At 51.9% G+C, this 21,343-nt stretch overlaps 1 protein-coding gene across 8 annotated transcripts in view; it reads left to right on the plus strand.

Moving 5' to 3' along the window:
* Nucleotides 1-21,343, plus strand: part of DYSF (dysferlin) — a 289,365-nt gene that overhangs the window by 99,589 nt on the left and 168,433 nt on the right. For 4 of the 8 annotated variants that reach the window (XM_054030057.1, XM_054030056.1, XM_054030061.1 and 1 more), the window contains exons 17-22: nt 3,895-3,936; nt 6,335-6,450; nt 8,612-8,725; nt 9,514-9,691; nt 11,997-12,121; nt 17,441-17,547. In XM_054030057.1, coding sequence (XP_053886032.1) covers nt 3,895-3,936; nt 6,335-6,450; nt 8,612-8,725; nt 9,514-9,691; nt 11,997-12,121; nt 17,441-17,547 — 682 coding nt within the window. The remainder of the gene's footprint in view (nt 1-3,894; nt 3,937-6,334; nt 6,451-8,611; nt 8,726-9,513; nt 9,692-11,996; nt 12,122-17,440; nt 17,548-21,343) is intronic. The other 4 variants (XM_054030060.1, XM_054030064.1, XM_054030059.1 and 1 more) reach the window with 1 other exon arrangement.

Raw genomic sequence — 21,343 nt, forward strand, 5'->3', positions numbered from 1 at the left:
GTCTTGGCTTTGGTGAAGGAGAATTACTGGCCGGGATCCTCTCTATGAAACCCTGGGGACTGGTGGGGGCTGGTGCCTTCCCCTCCGACGGGCGAGCCTGGGGGAATCTCAAGTGATGCTGACTGAGGTTGGGTTGCGACAGAAGTGGGTGACTCTTTAAGGCATGTCGTGAATGTCGTCTGTGCTAAAGCTCTGGGTGGGTTTTGGCTGCAGCCCAGCTCCGCCCCAGCAAGGGCACTCGAAATCGGTGGGATGAGCGCCGGGCATGCAAGGGGACCCTGCCTGTGGACAGGAGGGGAGCGTATGCTCTCTTGTGCTGTCGGACGGCTCTGCCGGCTGCTGAAGAAACAGCCGGGGCTGAGGTGGGGCTGGCTCTTGCACAGTGTGGGGTACAAAAACAGGGAGGCATCTTGTGCCCTCCCTGTCCCATGGGCACCCATGGAAGGGGCAGTCATCACTTGGCACTAGGACATCCAGGGCTAAACCCTGCCTCTATTGATGCCAGTGGCAAAGCTCCGAATGGGGGGCACAATTTGACCCCAAATCCTCACTGCAGGCCCCCAGCATGTCTTCCAGTTATTGGCTATGGCCCGGTCCAGCAAAGCACTTAAACAGGCGTATAACTTGAAGAAGGTGGATTATCCCCCTGGCTTCACTGGGCCTGCTCCAGTCCAAGGGGTAAGCACTTGCTTACATGTTTTGCTGGATCGGGACCTATATCCACGGGGTATCTTTGGATTCACTTAGCCAAACTCTCCCCTTGCTTCTTCACTGGTGCAAGCCCCGCTAACCTCCCGCTGGGGCCTGGGTTGCTTGGGCATTGGGAATGTCCTTGTGAAGCGCCGGTGGTGGCCCGTTGGGCATTTGAACTTCTGCACGTGTGTCCCCTTTGAAGTACAAGCTCCGTGGGGCAGGGGTGCAGAATTGCTCTGTCTGCGCGTGCCCTGGCATCTCAGTAAAGAAGCATTAGGGAGGGTGGAGCTCATTTTGCCTTAGTTTGAACCCACCTTCACATTGTAATCTAGGAGCCGGGAAGATTCCCCCCCCTGCCTGTTCTCAGTGCACAGAGGGTGAGGAAAGACTGTGTGGTTTCAGGGATCTGGGACTCTGCTAAGTCCTGACTAAGTGTCTTCCCTCCAGGGTATGTCTACACTGCCCTGTAAACCCGGATCGGTTGGGCCCGGGCTTGTGGATTCTGTGTTTCCAGCCATGTGCTGGAGCATCCACACTGCATTGTAAACCGACATAAGAACATAAGAATGGCCACAGTGGGGTCCATCTAGCCCAGTATCCTGTCTTCCAACAGTGGCCAATGCCAGGTGCAAACCTGGGTTTACAGTTGCTGGTCCCAGGTCTCTCAGCCATGCTAAAGCATCCACACTGCACTACGCAGACCTTCTGACCCGGGTCTGTGGCTTGAGCAGTGTCCACACTGCAAAATGACAGGCTTAGATCCGAGTCGCAGTGGGATTTGGGTTCTGACACCCCCCGCCCCAGCAGAGTCCTAGGACCCAGGTCCAAAAGGGGGACTGGAGGTCAAACCGGAACCAGAGGCTGGACTTAGATGTACCCTCAGTGGCTGGCTCACATAAGAGGTTTATGAGCCTGTTATTTGCTGTAGCAGTGAGGCTTGGTCTTGCTAGCCCCAGTGGTAGCAGCTCGTGCTGAGGGTCTTGGGTTCAAGTCCTGAAGACCTCCCAAGTGGGGGCTGGGGGGGCGGGTCTAGCCATCAGCTATCAGCTGCCAGACCTCAATCACACCATCCGTGTCATGGTATTCGTGTCAGGCGGGAGGAAGTGCAGGGACTCACGGTTCACTTTGTCGTGTCGTGGTGGTTTCTGAATAACCCAGGTCTTTGCAACTGTGGTAGGGACTGTAGCCTGAACCTGCCCTAACCCCATCGGTTACTGAATGACTCCTGCTGCTAACTCCCTTTGCTGCTCTGTTCCGACTGTCCTCACCGCTATGCTCCAGTGGGTTTGTACCGGCTGCGCTCCAGACAGAACCCTTGTGAACGGGCGCCAGGTGCTGACACAATGCAGCTTGCATGGTTTGGCGTATCCACACTGTATCATTTCTCCTGGACCAATCACGTGTCAATGGTCTTGGCCTGCCCATACTTATTGCATAGCCCAGCCATGTTCCCACTGGTGCACTCTGGGAAATTTGGGGCAGCTGCACCCTCTTGTCTCCGCTGAGTGGCAGAGGATTGTGGGTATTTTCTCACATGGTGCAATGCATTTTGGGATCTTGCTCATAGACCAGGGAGATAGAGGCACCAGCTAACCATATTACTCGTGCACTGTTAAATGACCCCCCGCTCAAAAACATATACACAGCAGAACTTCCAGGTGAGATTCCAGCCGCAGCTCTGCTTACAAGCCGGGTTGAAACATGGTGCCCTCACCGTGCTTAGGAAAGGAATGCCTGGGCCTAAAACACATGGTGTCAACCTGGTGACAAACTCGGTCAAGGTCTGTAATGCAGTTGGGGCCTTAGGGCGCAGCTAACCTGTTCTTACAACACAAACTGCCCTGCCAACGCATGCAGAGTGTGGAGTTCAGACTGCAATGCCATGCGCCCACTGACACGGGCTTCGTCTATTCATCCTCCCTTTCCTGGGAGAGACCTAACGTATGGGCCAGCCTGGGCAGCTGCAGATCCCTAGAGGGAGAGCGAGGGAGCGGGCGACAGGGAAGAGGGGTCCGTTGGAGGTGTTTGGAAGCATTTCCCTTAGGCCAGACCCAGCCCTGTGCTCTTAGGGGCTGTTACACTGCAAAGCACATTGGGAGCCGAGACTGGCAGCCATGAAGGGTTTTAGTCCCAAGCAATGGCTCAGCGGGGCCATGTAGGTATGTGGATACAGAGGGACCCTCTTCCAGTTAACTTCTCTGCCGGCCACAGGAGCAGGTCACGTGGGTGTTGTGGGAGGCCACACAGGGACCTACACTCACACCTACCGGGTACCCAGGAGATCCCCACTCGACAGCCCATTGCAACCTCACTCTTCGAAGGACGAATCACTGGGATACACCCTTTCCTTCCCCTGCCCCATGCACCGACATGCCCCTTGTTCCCTATCTGTCCTGTCCCCCAGATACAAGATGTGCAGTGTCCATGTGGTAGAGAAATCCTGGGGCTTGGCTGTGATGCAATCAAAGGCGGCTGGACACAAACACACCTTGTGGGTCTCTCTGGCCTACAGACACCACACAGGGTCCCCTATGTCCTAGCCTGGATTCAGCAGCCATCAAGGGACTGATTCCCCTCTTCCACATGCCCCTAATGACCAACACTCCCAACCCAGCCAGTTTCCAAGCCCTCTGTCTGAGGCCCCATATGTCTCGCCTTGCGCAGGGCCCCACAGAACCAAAGGCCAGCTCTGGGGAGACAGTGTTTATAGAGGAGCAGAATGGAAGCCCCTAGTTGTTCCTTGGTGCTTTGGGATGCCCATTGCAGCCCCGGGGACCTTTGGGTGAAGGGGTTGGGTGTTGCCATTGTCAGAGACAGGCCTGAGCCACAGCTAGATTGGGTGCAATGCATTGTGGGACACAGAGCAGGGAGGTAGATTTGGACCTCCGCTGCGCTCCTGGGAGGCGGTTTGGCCGGCTGACTTGATTAAGGAGGCCAGGCCTGGGCTCTGTAGGAAAGGCTCCCAATCCACTCCCAGGGCCGCATGTGATATGGTGCAGCATGAGTAGCTTCCAGCCAGAGTGACCTCGGAGACTATAGCTGTTCAATTCCCCTCTTGGTCTCTCTCTAGAGTCTGGCACAAAAAGCCCCATTGCAGCAGCAGCTTGCATTTCCCATAATGCATTGGTCTCATGTCACGCTCCTTCCACCCCTTCTCTCTTGTTCCCACTCTAACCTTCTCTCCATTTCTTTGTGCCTCAGATGAGTTTCCTGTTCTCACGAAGCCCCTGAAAGCTACAGCCAGTACGTCCCTCTAGCCTGTTGGTTGCAATTATGGTTCGGTAATTTGGCCGTTTTAGCCGTGTTTAGACACACTGGGACCCTGGACAGAACCAGGATCAGCAAAAGCCTCCGTGTCTGAAACGTGGCTTGTCAAAGGGAGCGAGCCACCGAGATATGACCCCAGACCTCCTCCAGCCTCATATGTGCCCCCCTTGGATCATCTGTGGGGTGGGATGGGCCATGGTATGGAGTCTCCACTGTCCTTGAGCCTCTGGTGGGGTTGGTATGCCAAGCACGAGGCACTGCTCTCTGTTAGTGATGAGCTTTCTGTTGAACACCAACGGTATTTCGTGTGGTAAGCAGGACCGAGGATGTGTTGTGCTGCTCACTGGGCCAAGACCTGGTGCATTGGGCCTGTCTGGTTTCAAAGTACAAGATTTATTCCTGCTCTCCTCGTGCTGCTGATGCCACTCACTCAAGCAATGGACTGAGGGTCACCTGATGGATCATTAGGTGTCCGAAGGAAGAGGGCGCTGAACCAGATCCTCATCTGGTGTAAACCGGCACACGCTCCACGGCAGTGAGTGCGATAGATCCCCAGTTCACGGTGGGCAGTGGAGTGATGCTGATTGACACCTGCTGGGAATCCAGCCCACTCCTTTAGTACCCCAAATATGGGACTATAGGAAGAGGAGAGCCTTCCTCTTCCCAGGATAAATTCCCTTCTCTAAATTCCAAACACCCCGAAAGAGGGAATGGGGCTAAAATCTGGATCCTGATCTGAATTTTGTGGCTTGGGCCCCTCTCTGGTGTGGACATGGCCTAGCACGGCCATGGCTCCCCAGTGTATATCGGAAGTAGCTCCTGTGAATTCAGTGCGATTACTGCCGATTGGATGGACCGGAGTCCCTGAGATCAGGCTCTCACTGGCAGGGTCTCCCTCTGTTGAATTGTATAGTTGTGTCCACTGCTGTGTGTGGGATGGAGGAAGTGCTGGGTGGCCCATCCGCCGGCGCTTTGTGACTGGCTTTATTGGGAATGGGACTGGCCTTAGCGCCGCACGAAAAGGGCTCTCAGTTCTGCCAGTGTAACGCTGGAGTAGTTGTACAGAGTAAACAGATCTGTCATCTAACCAGGGCCTGATTCTGACCTCACTCATGCTGGTGTCACCCCATTGACGTCGATGGCCCCAATCCCAGACTATGTCTGTGCTTGGTGCAGCCAGGGAGGCTGGGGAATGCAAAGTTGGCTTTAAACCGCCAATCAGGAGCAATTAGATCCTTGGTGTAAGTTAGCCCCAGGGCTATCTTAAGGCCTGGCTGCCTCTGGCTGTGCTGTGACATTGACACCCCAGCCACGCCTCCTTTACCTCAGTGACAAGCCCTATAGTGGGTGGCAATGGAGAGGTTCTAGCCCCTCGCGGGATCCATGAGCCGGTTAAATTGCCAGTGTGTGTGTTGTGCGATGTGGGCGTGGCATAAAGCAGTCACATTTGGGGCGTGGCATGGTCTCATGGAGTTACCCTTGGGTGTGTGAGATTGGAACCAGACCTGCAGTGGGCCCATTTATAGAGCGTGCAGTGGAGGAGGGAACTGCTACCCAGCTGTTCCACTATAAGATAACACTGTTGTGAAAAAAGCAAACATCATTCTGGGATGTATTAGCAGGAGTGTTGTAAGCAAGACACGAGAATTAATTCTTTCGCTCTGCTCTGCTCTGATTAGGCCTCAACTGGAGTATTGTGTCCAGTTCTGGGCACCACATTTCAGGAAAGATGTGGAGAAAGTCTAGAGAAGAGCAATAAAAATGATTAGAGGTCTAGAAAACATGACCTATGAGGGAAGATTGAACAAATTGGGTTTGTTTAGTCCGGAGAAAAGAAGACTGAGAGGGGACATGATAATTTTCAAGTACATAAAAGGTTGTTAGGAGGAGGAGGGAGAAAAATTGTTCTTGTTAACCTCTGAGGATAGGACAAGAAGCAATGGGCTTAAATTGCAGCAAGGGAGGTTTAGGTTGGACATTAGGAAAAGCTTCCTAACTGTCAGAGTGGTTAAGCCCTGGAATAAATTGCCTAGGGAGGTTGTGGAATCTCCATCATTGGAGATGTTTAAGAGCAGGTTAGACAAACACCTGTCAGGGATGATCTAGATAATACTTAGCCCTGCTTTGAGGGCAGGAGACTGGACTAGATGACCTCTCGAGGTCCCTTCCAGTCCTATGATTCTATGATTCTAAGATAATAACAGAGTCTAGTCCAGAAGAGATCCGTGTTCCTGCCCTTAGCACCCATTGGACCCATAACCCTGTAGTTAGAGGGATATGCTATAGTTTGCTCAGTGCCCGTTCTCTTTTTATGCATTAATGAGAAGTGTTGTTGTAGTGGCTCAGTAACTGATTGCTCCCTGTGGTCTCCTAGTGGACGACGGGCTGGGATTCCTGCCAACGTTTGGGCCCTGTTATGTAAACCTTTACGGCAGCCCGAGGGAATTTACCGGGTTTCCAGATCCCTACGAGGAACTCAACATGGGAAAGGTGAAGTTGTGGTTGTTCAGTTTTCAAAAATTCTTCTTTGCAAAGTGAAACACTCTCATTATCCTGAACTTTCATTAATCGTTGTGACGGGTTGGATCAGAGAAACCCCCTTTGGGACTGCCTCCTGATGTGCCGAGACTACCTCTAAGCCTGTTTTCTCTGGCAGCTTGGGACTTCAGTGCCCTGCCTGGGTTTGAGCCAGACACGCTAGCCTGCTACAAACACAGACCCAGGTCTGAACGACGTCCCCCAAAAGCTGCAGGCTTAACTGAAAAGAGCTTAAGAAGTTCTCCGGTGTCCAGCATTCAGGCACCCAGCTCCCAATGGGGTCCAAACCCCAAATAATCCATTTTACCCCGTATAAGGATAAACTCATAAATTGTTCGCCACCTATAACGCTGATAGAGAGATATGCACAGCTATTTGCCCCCCTGCAGGTATTAAGACATACTCTGGGTTAATTAATAAGTAAAAAGTGATTTTATTAAATACAAAAAGTAGAATTTAAGTGGTTCCAAATAATAACAGACAGAACAAAGTGAATCACCAAGCAAAATAAAATAAAACACGCAAGTCTAAGCCTAGTACAGTAAGAAAACTGGATACAGATAAAATCTCGCCCTCAGACGTTTCAATAAGCTTCTATCACAGACTGGATGCCTTCCTACTCTGGGCCCAATCCTTTCCCCTGGTACAGTCCCTGTTCCAGCTCAGGTGGTAGCTAGGGGATTTCTCATGACAACAGCCCCTTTGTTCTGTTCCACCCACTTATATATCTTTGGCACAAGGCGGGAATCCTTTGTCCCTCTCTGGGTTCCCACCCCCTCCTTCTCAATGGAAAAGCACTAGCTTAAAGATGGATTCCAGTTCAGGTGACATGATTACATGGCACTGCAAGACTTCATTACGCACTTGCTAGCACACACGTATACAGGAAGACTCACAAGTAAACACAGCCATCTATAGTCAATTGTCCTGGTTGATGGGAGCCATCAAAATTCCAAACCACCATTAATGGCCCACACTTTGCATAATTACAATAGGGCCTCAGAGTTCTATTTCATATTTCTAGTTTCAGATACAAGAATGATACATTCATACAAATCGGATGATCACACTCAGTAGATTATAAGCTTTGTAATGATACAAGAGACCTTTCGCATGAAGCACATTCCAGTTACATTATAGTCACTCTCATTAGCATATTTTCATAACATCATATAGAGTGCAATGTCACAATCGGTACGAGGATTGGAGCCAGGTGCTATTTTTCAGAAGAATAGTTTGCCAAAAAACACAGCTTTGGTCGACATAAAACTATTCACAAACTGGATGCAAATTGGTTCAGCCAGTCACAAAGCAGGCGGCGGCAGCGGCGGAGGAGGTGGTGCTACCTCCTTGCCCTGTTTCCCCAAATAGCCTTTAACTGAGTGCTTAGGACACTTACCCCAGATGTGGGAAACCCACGTTCGATTCCCCACTCTAGAACAGACCCCCAGTGGATGTTTTTGTTTCACCAAAAATTCCCCAAATTTTCAGTCGGTTTGACCCAGGTGGAAACTCTCTTGATTTTTCACAACTGCCACTGAATCAAAAAAGCCGCTCTTCTCCCAGATCTCCCAGGATCCATTGCACCTACAGGAAATTATTACCCCTCTTGGCAAATACATCGTCAAAAAAATAACATCGTTTGCTTTACATCTATAAGGGGCTGCGTAAATACATTGCCCGACCTGCTCCTCTTGAACTGAACAAAATCAACGGCAGAGCTCCCATAGGACTGGTCTACACTGGGTGGGTGGGTGGGGGATCGATCTAAGATACGCAACTTCAGCTACAAGAATAACATAGCTCAAGTCGACGTATCTTAGATCGACTTAGAATCACTTACTTCGCGCCCTCGCGGCGCGGGATTGATGACCGTGGCTCCCCCGTCGACTCCACTTCTGCCTCTTGCTGTGGTGGAGTTCCGGAGTCGACGGGAGAGCGATCGGGGATCAATTTATCGCGTCTACACTAGACGCGATAAATCGATCCCTGATAGATCGATCACTACCCGCCAGATTGGCGGGTAGTGTAGACGTACCCATAGACTCCAGTGGGAGCATATCTGAGATGCAGCTGTCTTGGTAACAGCACTTTCTTCTTATCTAACTCTAAGGGAGAGGGAGTGGCCTTTCGGGGCAGGTTGCTGATGGAGCTGGAGACAAAACTGGTGGAACATATTGAGCAGAAGTTGGAGGACATCCCGCCTGACGATATTCTACGGCTAGAGGTATGTGGCATCCTTGCTGAATCACTACTGAGGACCCAGGCATCATGCTGGTAATAAATCACAGGGTTGGTAATTGGCGGAGCTGGGGACTGAATCTGCAACCTCCAGAACTAAAGCCCGTTGCTCCACAGTTGGAGCCAAAAGGCTCTCCCTATTAGCCAACGGCTGTCGCAGACTCATCTCCTCGCTGACTCGGGCGTTGAGGGTATACGGCGTGGTCGTCTACTGCCTCTGGACCATCCTTTCCTGGAGAGAGGTTGCCCTCTGGGGCCCTGTGCTGGGGCCGTCCAGTCTCTTCAGGGGCCCTTTGAGAACTCTCAGTTCAAACGGTCTCCAGAAGGGATCCCACTTAGTCCTCAGGTGCCTACCGGCTCTCTGGGCCCCAGCCCTAGGTCAGCGTCCCTCCCCTCAGTACAGCCACACCAGAGTGAAACGCAAACTGGTGCAGCTTGTAGCCTGGTCTCTGCCCAGCTCCTTGGGCAGGGTCTCTCCCAGGTCTCCCTGTCAGGAGAGCTTTCCACTGCTTGTGCTTTTCCCTTGCCAACTCAGCCCTGCAGAACCTTCTTGCTCCCTGCAATGTGTCTCTGGAGCTATCTGCCGCCTGTCTCCTCCTTCATGTGGGGAGAGAGGGGCAGCTCTCTTGCATGCTGGCCTTCAGCTGCTCCTCCCTGCCCCTTCCACGCCATCCTGGGAAGCGGCGCATGCGGGAGTGGGCGAGGGTTTGGCTGGGAGAGGCCCCAGGTCAGAAGCTGCGGCTCCTCCCACGGGGCCGGCTCTGTGTGTTGCAGAAGCACCTGCGGCGGCGCAAGTACTGCCTCTTCGCCGCCTTCTACTCGGCCAGCATGCTTCAGGACGTCGACGCCGCCATCCAGTTCGAAGTCAGCATCGGCAACTACGGCAACAAGTTTGATAACACGTGCCTGCCGCTGGCCTCCGCCACGCAGTACAGCGGGGCTGTGTTTGACGGTGAGGCGCGGGCGGGTGCGCGGGCACGGGGAAGGGGGTGCGGCGTGGCAAGGAGACCGCTCCTCAAACCAGGTCGAGCCCACGGGGCCCATATGACTACAGCCGCCCAGAGGCAATGCCCCTTGTACGATGGGCAGAGGAAACCACCTGCATCCTGGCAGGTTTCCTGGCCTTCCTGCTCCCTCAAGTCTCTGTCATTGCGCTGCTGTATCCTGGCAACCATGGTGCCCTGGCTCAGACGTAGGCCAGAGCCCTGACTCGTTACAGGCCCAGCTCACCCTCTGACACCCACCCACACACACACCCACACCCACACACACTCTCTCTCTCTCTCTCTTTGAGCCAGGATGCGAATGGAAGAGATAGAGTGTGTTCCACTATTTAGGGCTGTCAACTTTCTATTTGCACAAAACCTAACACCCTGACTACGCCCCCTGCCCCTCTCCAAGGCACCGCCCCTGCTCACTCCCGCACCCCCTTCCCCCCGTCGCTCGCTCGCCCCACTCTCACTCTCTCGCTCTTTTTGACCGGGTTGGCTCAGAGGGTTGGGGTGCAGGAGGGGGTGAGGGTTCCGGTTGCGGGTTCTGATGTGGGGCCAGGGATGAGGGATTTGGGGTGCAGGAGGGGGCTCCGGGCTGGGGCTGAGGAATTTGGAGTGTGGGAGGGGGCTTGGCTGGGGCAGGGGCTTGGGGTGGGGGTAGCGAGGGCTCTGGCTGGCGGTGCAGATTCTGGGGTGGGGCTGGGGATGAAGGGTTCGGAGTGCGGGAGGGGGCTCGGCTAGGGCAGGGGTGTGGGGGGTGAGGGCTGTGGCTGACAGTGCAGACTCTGGGATGGGGCTGGGGATGAGGGGTTCAGAGTCCAGGAGGTGGAGCAGGGCTGGGGCAGGGGGTTGGGGCACGGGGTGTGTGTGAGGGCGCCATCTGCGGATGCAGACTCTGGGGTGGGGCTGGGGATGAGGGTCTTGGGGTATAGGAGGGTGCTCCAGGCTGGGATCGAGGGGTTTGGAGGGTGGGAGGCAGATCAGGGCTGGGGCAGGGGGTTGGGGCACAGGAGGGGGTGCAGGCTCCAGGTGGCGCTTACCTCAAGCAGCTCCCAGAAGCAGCAACATGTCCCCTCTCTGGCTCCTACACGGAGGCATGGCCAGGTGGCTCTGCACGCTGCCCCGTCCGCAGGCGCCATCCCCGCAGCTCCTATTGGCCGAGGTTCCCGGTCAATGGCAGCTTCAGAGCTGGTGCTTGGGGTGGGCGCAGCGTGCGGAGCCTCCTGGTGCTTCTACGTATAGGAGCCAGAGAGAGGGGTGACATGCCGCTGTTTCCGGGAGCCTGCTTAGCTCCACTGTGGCAACCTTAGCTCCACTGTGCCACTGACCGGACTTTTAATGGTCCGATCTGCACCGCCGCCAGGGTCCCTTTTCGACTGGGATGAAAACCGGACATCTGGCCACCCTACCACTATTGGCTGTTCCTTTTTTGGTGGGATACCTTCAAGAGCCCGCACCCCTGAGTAAAATGTACCTCCCCCTTCCATCTCCTCGAGCGGAGCAGAACTCCTTGAGCGCTCAGGGCCATCCAAGATTCCATGGCCATTTTTGCAATGTTTAGGGTGGCTGGCCCGGCCACGTTCCATGTCGGGCAATTGCAATCTGCCTGCCTAAAATTTCCTCATGTTGTCGTTTTAGTTGGAGGTGGTATTCTTCTTCACTCCCCAGCTGAAACTGTTGAGTGGTGTTGCAGGGGACTCAGGGGCCCTCAGTTGCACCCCAGCAGTGGCTGCCCTGCTGTGGTGGGTGGAGTGATTTCAGTGCATGTAGGACAGGGGAAGGGTTCGGGTATCAATGGTGTGACAGATGTGGAAGCTAGTATTAAGATTGCAATGAACTGATAGTGTGTGTGTGTATTGCTGCCCTCCTCTGCAGGAAATCAGAACTGTTCAAGTATGAGTCATAGGCCCAATAACAACACATAACGGCGACTCCTCTTTAGCTCCAGGGGCCTGCGCTTTTGGAGCAGAACCTTTTTCTGTCCCCAGGCGGTCCCAGCTGGCCCCAGCATAGTGGCATCTACATAGCTGTGGGTTTGTTACAACAGTTTGAGTTGCACTAGACATCTCGTTTCATACCAAGGCTGACTGGATTATAATTAATCTCATTGCGTCACACACAGAGGGAACCAGGACTAAAACCTTTGCCCTTCGGGTCAAAGAGCACAATGCACCAGGCCCCTGCCCCTTTCTCGGTCTATGGGCCAGTCGGTCGCAGGTGACGTCCCCCACACAGAGCCAGATACGAGTGTGTTCTGTCCCATAGGTTGCCAGTATTACTACCTCCCCTGGGGCAATGTGAAGCCCGTGGTGGTGCTGTCGTCCTACTGGGAGGATATCAGCCACAGAACGGACATGCAGAACCTTCTCCAACGCACTGCAGACAGGCTGGTGAGTAAAGCGCTGCCTTTGCATCTCCATGGGAGAGCCCAGGGCTGTCCGGTCTGCTGGCGTTTGTGCTGAGCCTTATCAGTATGACCTCATGTACACCAAGGAGGAATCTGTATTGAGCTCATTAGTGACTCTGGGGGCATGATATTGCAAGGGGCGGCATCGTTCAGAGAGAGAAAACCAAACTCCTCAAGCTTGGGGTCACTAAAGCTGTTGGGAAATGAATAGGGGAGTTAATGCCAGTGTCTAGGAGGCCAAATAATTATCATCATTACATTCAGCCTCTCTATGTCCCCATTTAGACAATAGTATCCTTCACGTTCTGGCTTTAAACAGTTGTTAAAACAGCCTCAGTGTTCCTCCCCAGAGGAGGCTGCACTCAGACAGGTGGTAAGTGGTGATCTCCAGGAATACAGGGTGTGATGGTGGGTGTGGGGAACTAAGAATGGCAGAAGGCATAGGCGGATTGACATACCCAGAAAGTAGAAGAAAAGGCTTTTTTCTTTCCCCCTTAGTCCTGGGGACTCCTGATTTGCAATTTGAACCACACTGTTCTAGACAGACATTACTGTCCTCGTCACCTCGCTTAGTACAGGAGTGATAGTGCTTTCTGTGATTCATGGGGGGGAGTGGCTGCTATGGCCGGGGAGGCGTTGGGTGTCTCATGGGGAGGTCAGAGGTGCCTCAGAGGCAAAGATCTCGGATCTGGATTAGGTCCGGTTTGGGTTTGAGGCTTAGCTGCAGCTAGGTTTGGGATGGGACAGAAGGGAAACCGGCATGATTTTAGCCTTTGGGGGACATGTGAATCTATTCGGGGGAAAAGCCGTTCTGGTTCTGGATTCCTGACCAGAACCCAACTCTAGAGAATGGGGTTATGAATCCAAACCAGCTCCCTTCTCCTTCTGCTGTGGGAGAGACGTCTGAATCCAGCGCCATCGCTAGGAGGAACAGAGAGAAATGTGAACTCCTGATATTCGAATGCCCTCGCCCATAGGTGAGCATGTGAGCCATGTGCTAGCTGGAAAAACCCTTCAGTCTCCCCCACGCACTGCCTTTCACTTGCTGATCTCCACGTGCCTTCCCTGGACAGCCGTGGCTAAGTCTTATTCCCCTCACGGAGTCACTCCGAAGCTCAGGCTGGCATTGAATGCGTCCGGCCACTGATTGAGCAGTGGGTCACGCAGGCAGCAGATAACACTCCCCACCCCAGCCTCTGCAGTGGCTGTCCTTGGGCCAGACCACTGCTGCCGAGCTCAGTGCTGGCACCTGAGCAGGGAGACGAGACAGCTGCTGGCAGGATGTTCTCCCTGAGGCATCCTCCCTGGGGTCTGTGGAGGCTGGCGTGTTGCAAGGCCCACCTGTCCTGCTTGGTGTTTCGGGAGGTTGGGGGTTCTGAGGCCCAGGGGGTGGAAGCCTGAGTTACGTGAGCTGTCCTGAGGAGGTTAGGGAGGGCGGCTGCGGTTCTTATGGGAAAGTCTGCTAATTGGAATATTTGCCACTGGAAATAGAGCTGAACTAAAGCTGTAGCTTTCTCGTTCTGGGAGTGCCCTGAGCAGTGGAGAGGGGCCGGCGAAATTACAGCAGAGGAAACTGAGGCTCAGAGCAGGGAAGTGGTTTCCCCAAGGTCACAGAGTGAGCTGGTGACAGAGCTGGGCATAGAAGTCAAACCTCCTGACTCCAGTCCCCCCCCACCTTTAACCACTAGGCAATGCTCCGTCTTATTAACAAGTCCTTAGATTTTAACTATTTTAGAGCTTCCGACAGATGTAGATTTAATGTCACATCCAGGGGACTCTGCGCTGAGCAGGGAGAGAGTAACTCAGGGAGGGGCTCTCGCTTGCAAACATCTGGCTTCGATAAATGGCCACATACGATAGCAAACAGGAAAGACACACAGAGGAGACACAGGAGGGAACATGTCTAAAAATAAGTGAGGTGACTGTACATTCTGCAAAGGACTAAACGAAAAGGACTGTTTGGAACCACGGGAATCTGCTCGACTTGCTCCCAGGCTGGCGTGCTTCGCACTTCGTACTTTCCCGTAATTCGACCTCTCTTGGAAGGGAGCTGCGCTGCCAAAGCAGAAATGTTTGCGCTATTCAAAAATATGATGTTCCGTGCACCAGCTGCAGCCTGCGCACACGCTGCGCTCAGCAACCGCAAATACCGCACCGTAGCCACAGACTGCGCTCAGCAACTGCAAACATCACACCACACACACACGCTGCAACTCAGCACCTGCCGCACTGCACACGCTGCGCTCAGCAACTGCAAATACCACACCACACGCACACGCTGCAACTCAGCACCTGCTGCACTGCACGTGCACACGCTGTGCTCAGCAATTGCAAATATTGCACTGCACGTGCACACGCTGCGCTCAGCGACTGCAAATATTGCACTGCATGTGCACACGCTGCGCTCAGCGACTGCAAATATTGCACTGCACGTGCACACGCTGCGCTCAGCGACTGCAAATATTGCACTGCACGTGCACACGCTGCGCTCAGCAACTGCAAATATCACACGCACGCGCTGCAACTCAGCACCTGCCACACTGCACATGCTGCGCTCAGCAACTGCAAATACCGCACCATAGCCACAGACTGCGCTCAGCAACTGCAAACATCACACCACACGCACACGCTGCAACTCAGCACCTGCCACACTGCACACGCTGCGCTCAGCAACTGCAAATATCGCACCGCATCTGCTACTGCACTCAGCAACTGCAAACATCACATGCACGCGCTGCAACTCAGCACCTGCCGCACTGCACATGCACACGCTGCGCTCAGCGACTGCAAATACTGCACTGCACATGCACACGCTGCGCTCAGCAACTGCAAATATCACATGCACGCGCTGCAACTCAGCACCTGCCGCACTGCACATGCTGCGCTCAGCAACTGCAAATACCGCACCACATGCACATGCTGCAACTCAGCACCTGCTGCACTGCACGTGCACACGCTGCACTCAGCAACTGCAAATATTGCACTGCGTGTGCACACGCTGCGCTCAGCAACTGCAAATATCACACGCACGCGCTGCAACTCAGCACCTGCCACACTGCACATGCTGCGCTCAGCAATTGCAAATACCGCACCATAGCCACAGACTGCGCTCAGCAACTGCAAACATCACACCACACGCACACGCTGCAACTCAGCACCTGCCGCACTGCACACGCTGCGCTCAGCAACTGCAAATACCGCACCACACGCACACGCTGCAACTCGGCACCTGCCGCCCTGCACGCTTAGCAATAGCAACTGCTTCATCGCAGGCGCATATGCTGCGCTCAGCAGCTGCAAGTACTGCACCACACGCACATCCACTGCACTCAACAACTCACACTCAGTTGCACAAGCTACACACACACGTACACGCACACTGCACTCAGCAAGCTGTGCTGCTCTGGGCATACACAACACCCATGCACACGCTGTATCGCAGGGTCACAGCATGGTGCCCCGGTGCTCCACGAACTCGTTGCACAACCTGGGGCATGCAGCGCTATGTACAGGCTGCCCACGGGCTCCCGGTGTGACCTCGAGGAAGTCACATAGTCTCTCTGGGCCTGGGATCTCCCCCTCTGAAATGGCGCAATGAAACACTCAACTCTTTGGGATGGAGCCTCACTTTCAATATATACAGTGCTTAACACAACAGAGCCCTGATCTCAGTAGCGGCATCGAGGTGATCAATGGGCCAGCCCAATGGTCTCCTGTTTATCACATCCTGCCTATAACAACACGCTTTTACATAACATGTCCAACTGCTTCCTAGGTTGGCCACAACATGTAACATAGAGAGAGTGCTTTTACAGCATAGATTCCTATATTCGAAGGCCAGAAGGGACCATTGTGATCCTCTAGTCTGATCTCCTGCCTAGCCCATGCCAGAGAATGGCCCCGAAATAATTCCCAGGGCAGATCTTTTAGAACATCCAATCTTGATTTAAAAATTGTCAGTGATGGAGAATCCACCATAACCCCTGGTACATTGTTCCAATGGTTAATTACACTCCCCGTTAAAAACGGCAAAAAGTCCTGTGGCACCTTATAGACTAACAGACGTATTGGAGCATGAGCTTTCGTGGGTGAATACCCACTTCATCGGCTGCATGTAGTGGAAATTTCCAGAATAAATGGACACAAATCAGATATTAGGAATGGCAATATACAAAAACCTGTAGGAGAACACTTCAATCTCCCTGGCCACACAATAGCAGATTTAAAGGTAGCCATCTTACAGCAAAAAAACTTCAGGACCAAACTTCAAAGAGAAACTGTTGAGCTTCAGTTCATCTGCAAATTTGACACCATCAGCTCAGGATTAAACAAAGACTGTGAATGGCTAGCCAACTACAAAAGCAATTTCTCCTCCCTTGGTGTTCACACCTCAACTGCTAGAAGAGGGCCTCAGCCCCCCTGATTGAACTAACCTCGTTATATCTAGCCTGATTCTTGCTTGCATATTTATACCTGCCTCTGGAAATTTCCACTACATGCATCCGACGAAGTGGGTATTCACCCACGAAAGCTCATACTCCAATAAGTCTCTTAGTCTATAAGGTGTCACGTGACTCTTTGCCGCTTTTACAGACCCAGACTAACACGGGTGCACCTCTGATACTTGACCCATTAAACACGTATGCCTTATTTCCAGTCTGAAACCTTCCCTCCACCCCCATCTGGGTTGACAGCAGGGTTTGAACCCAGAACTTTCTTGTGCTAAAAGTTCTGTTTGTAGAGCATCCTTTCATGGTTGGAGTGGCATAATAAGAACCCTGTGTGTGTGAAATTTAAAATAACCAAGCCTGCCGCTCAGGAAATGCTCCATTAATGAAGTAGGATGAAAACTTGAGGGGCCTTCTTTAAAAATCTGTTTGTTTTTAGGGAGCCGTCCCCCAAATTGAAAAAAGACAAAGCCATTTGTAGGGCACCGATGTTTCTCTCTTGCTCTCTTCTCTCCCCCAGCTGGGGTCTCCAGCGGGAATGGAACCCTGGTGCTTCAACACTAAGAGCACAGGCTAAAAGAGTAGCTCCGTTAACTGGTAGTGGTAGTAGGCTCTAATCCTCTGTTTGGACCAGCAACTAGATGGGAAAGTGGCACACGGATTCACGAGCACATACAGGAGGCTGTGAAAATTGGGGCCTCCCATTGGCCGCAGGAGGGGAGGCCCTTGGGATATGTTGGGCCCTCAAATGCCATTGCACTTTTGCGCAGCGCTGGTCTGTAGGGTGCGGGTTAGGGGAAGGCTGGGAGGTACCATAATCAGTGCGTGAGTTCTCTGCTCTGTGTGTTGTGTAGGAAGCAGGCTTGGAGCTGGTCCACCTCGCGCTCAAGGCCAAGTGCTCATCAAATGACTTGGATTCATTGGTTTCCCAGTTGATTGATGACATCATCGCGGACTGCAGGTATTTCTGCCAAATTAAACTGTGAGCCTTTTCATGCGCTTATTACAAGAACATTTATTTATGTTGGAAGGGGCCTTGTGCTGAAAAATCCTGGTCATTTGCTAATGTTTACTTCAAAGGTTGTTGAGCCAAGGCACGGAGTTGAAAAGGTGACATTTAAAGCAGATCATAAATTTCCACTCTTTATGCAAGGGCTGCAGCCCGGCATACCTGAATAAGCCTCATTGTGTTGCAAATTGACCCATTGCAATAGATATGCTTCCAGCTGGAATCTAGGGCTAGAAAAGCGCCGCCTAGAATTTACATTCGCAGATACTGTTGTGGTAGGAATGAACTTTTATGAAGCAGTGACTTCTCCTCTGGACGTGTTGTGTATGTGAGAGAGATTCTTGACTCACAGGACCATGGGAATTGCCAGACTGCATCCGACAAGTGTCTCTCTAGCCCAGTATCCTTCCTTCGACAGGGGCCAACGCTAGGTGCTTCAGAGGAAGGTGTAAGGACCCTGTCACTAGGCAGATGTGGGAGAATCTGCCCCATGAAGGTCTTGTCTTGATCTCTAATAATAGGAGATGGGTTTAAGCCCTGAAAAAAGTTTATCTCCCTTTCAATACTCTTTTTTTTAAGCATTATGTATTATAATCTTGGATATTCTTATTATCCATATAAACATCCAATCCTTCTTTGACTCTTCCTAAATTCTCAAAAACATCCTGTAGCAAGGCGTTCCACAGGTTAATTTACAGCTGGAATGGAAAAATAATCTATATTTTCATAAAGTTCTGCCAGGGGAGGATACACTTGGTTTCCATCCCCTTAACTCTGCCCTGTTTCAGGTGACACCAAACCGAACACACTGCTATGCTATCAATACAGGTAGGGCAAGATTTTCACAACTAAGGGCCCAAAGTTTGGCTCCTTACTCTGTATTTAGGTGCCTAAATAAGTGCTAAGCACCCAACAGCCCCCATTGACTCTAGTGGGGGCTGCTGGTGCTTCATATATTTGAAAATGAGGCCACTTCATGTGGATTGAGGAGTCTCACTGTTGGTTCCTACTTTTGAAAATCTTGGTCTTTCTGTACTTTTTCAAGGACAAAGTCCAAATATTGCCAGAGGAAGTTCCGTTAATGGAATCACCTTGTCCCAGAGGTGCTGGCTCTTCCTTCACAAAAAAGAGGTTTTTGTTTGAGTAAAGGAAATGAATAGATTTCCCCAGTCTCTTGTTGCCCCTCTGCATAGCTCACACAGCCCGGGGAGAATATTAACAGCACATCACTGCTCGGTCAGTTTCTGGTTCTCTGGCACTTGCAGGCTGTTTCATTACTGACGTTCCAGCCAAGCAAAAAACTGGCGTTCTATCCCCAGATCTGCCACTGACTTGCTGTGGGACCTTGGGCAAGACACTCTGTGCATCTCTTTCACCCTTTCTCTGTCTTGTCTCTTCAGACCATAAGCTCTTCAGATCAGGAATTGTCTCTGTGTTTGTACAGCACCTAGCACAATGGGGCCGGGACCTCAGTCAGGCTTGGGGGTGCCACTGAAATACAAATAAGAATGGAAAGATCTCCATTCACATTCTGTTTTTAAAACAGAGCCTGAAACTGGGGCCTAACTGGCCCTTAATCTCCCCATCAAAGGGAGGGAATCCAACATTATGCGTGCATTTGAAAAACCCTAACCTTTCCCATTGAAGCATCTGATTAATATCATAATCAGGGAAGGCAAAGAGTCCATATGTTTTCCCCTAACAATGTGTCCTAGGTCCTGTGACCCGGACCTATTTTGCAGGTAGGCACCGGTAACAGAAAGGTCTGTTGGAAGAGCATTGTTGAAATATGAATGTCTGGCACAGACTTTTGTTGAATTTTATTTTCCAGTATGATTTGACTCTCTGTCTAAGTAGGTTTTTCCATGGCCCATGTCATCATGATATCTTGGGGCAGGGCTGCCCGGGGGGGGGGGGCAAATGGGGCAATTTGCCCCAGGCCCCACAAGGGCCCCCACGAGAATATAGTATTCTATAGTATTGCAACTTTTTTTTATGGAAGGGCCCCTGAAATTGCTTTGCCCCAGGCCCCCTGAATCCCCTGGGTGGCCCTGTCTTGGGGCTGTGGGGTCTGAAACTGGAGTTCCCAGGCTTTATCACCATATCTCAATTCCCCTCCCCTCCTGTCCCCAACTGCATATCGCCCCAACTCCAGCAATTGCTCACAGGGGGATCTCTAATATGTTTTTAGTTGTTGAGTAGGGTGCGATGATAAGCCTTTGCCAAAGGGAATTGTTAAAACCTTGTGGCCTTTTCTGAAGAAGGTGGCAGCTATTAGATAGCCATTGCTGCTTTTCATAAAGCTTTCCCGGTTCAAAATACCCAGGGGTACAGAAATAGTCAGGCTTCATCTTGAGAAGTGTTGGAGAAAGACGCCAATTGACAGCTCTGGAAAGTGATGCCTCCCAGTGACTGAACAGCTACAGCCCTGCCCCACTCACATATCTCAATCCTCAACTTGGAGGCACCATTTCTAGGGAGAAAAAGGGAGTTTGCCTCTGTGTGTATCCCCAGCCTTCGTTGAGACAAACGTGTTCAGTTGCAGATGCTGGTTCACTGGGAAATGGACCAAGACCCAGGAACTCATTCCACACAGGGCTCACCCTCATGATGATATTGACTCATTCTCCCAACCTATGTTGGATTTGAACCAGTAACCGAATGGCAAAAGACCCCATGGAGCCTATTGCCTGGCCTTTGAGCCACCTGGTCCTCGTTGCTGTTTGCTAAGACGCACGTAGGTCACTAGCAAAGGTGTTTGGAAGCCTACGGCGTTCACTCACATCCTGTGGGGTTTGTTTGAGGGCCAGTAGCTTGTTCTTTCAGGGGCAGGCGATGGAATGGAATAACACACCCCACGTGTGGCATGCAGATGAGCCAAGTCTACTGCTCGGGAAATGCTCCATAAACCAACGACGATGGCAGCCTTAAGGATGCTCTTTTAAAAACCTATTTATTTGATTTTAAGCCTCACCAGGGAGATGTTCACCCCTGCTCCCCCCCCAGCTCCTTGGAAAAGGTCAGAGCTATTGTAAGGGCTGTAAATATTCCATTGCTCCTGTGTGTGCCATACGTGACCTGAGGATAATCCCAGGATTTAGGTTTTCCAGAGATGCTGCTCCCTCCAAAACAAATTCAATTAAATGAGGAAAAAAATGTCACTGAGGGAGCCTGCCAAGCCAGTGGTTCGCTCTGGCTCTGTTTCCTCCTCTGGGCTAAGCTCCTGTGGTAAATTGCTTCTGCATAGCTGAGAGAAATTGGCCTAAAAAATCAGCAAGCAGCCCTAGCACATGTTCTGAAAAGAAAGCAGAATTTGCTAAACTAATTAGGATAATATCCAAACTGATGGGCTTGCCGATACCAACCACGTGTGCCTTCTGGGGAGTCTTGTGCATTGCAGCAGTGTCTGCCAGCAGGCCTAACCCAACAGGGACTGCTTGGGCTCTAAAATTGGACCACTGAAGTTGCTTGTTTCGTTAGAAATCTGACTGAGCCAGTCATTGGAGAGTGGAACACTCTTTGGGAGCCTTTTCAATGTAAGGCCAGAAAGACCCATTACGATCATCTAGTTTGACCTTCTGCGCAGCACAGGCTGGGGAATCTTGCCCAATAATTTTGGCTTCAAGCCCATAGCTTCTGTTTGAGCTAGAGCATATATTTTAAAGAGACATCTAGTTTTGACTTAAAGACTCCAAGCGGTAGAGAATCCATCACGTCCTGAGGTAAGTTGTGATGGTTAATTACCTTC

The sequence above is a fragment of the Malaclemys terrapin genome, chromosome 5 (genome assembly GCF_027887155.1).
Source record: "Malaclemys terrapin pileata isolate rMalTer1 chromosome 5, rMalTer1.hap1, whole genome shotgun sequence".
Classification (NCBI taxonomy): Eukaryota; Metazoa; Chordata; order Testudines; family Emydidae; genus Malaclemys; species Malaclemys terrapin.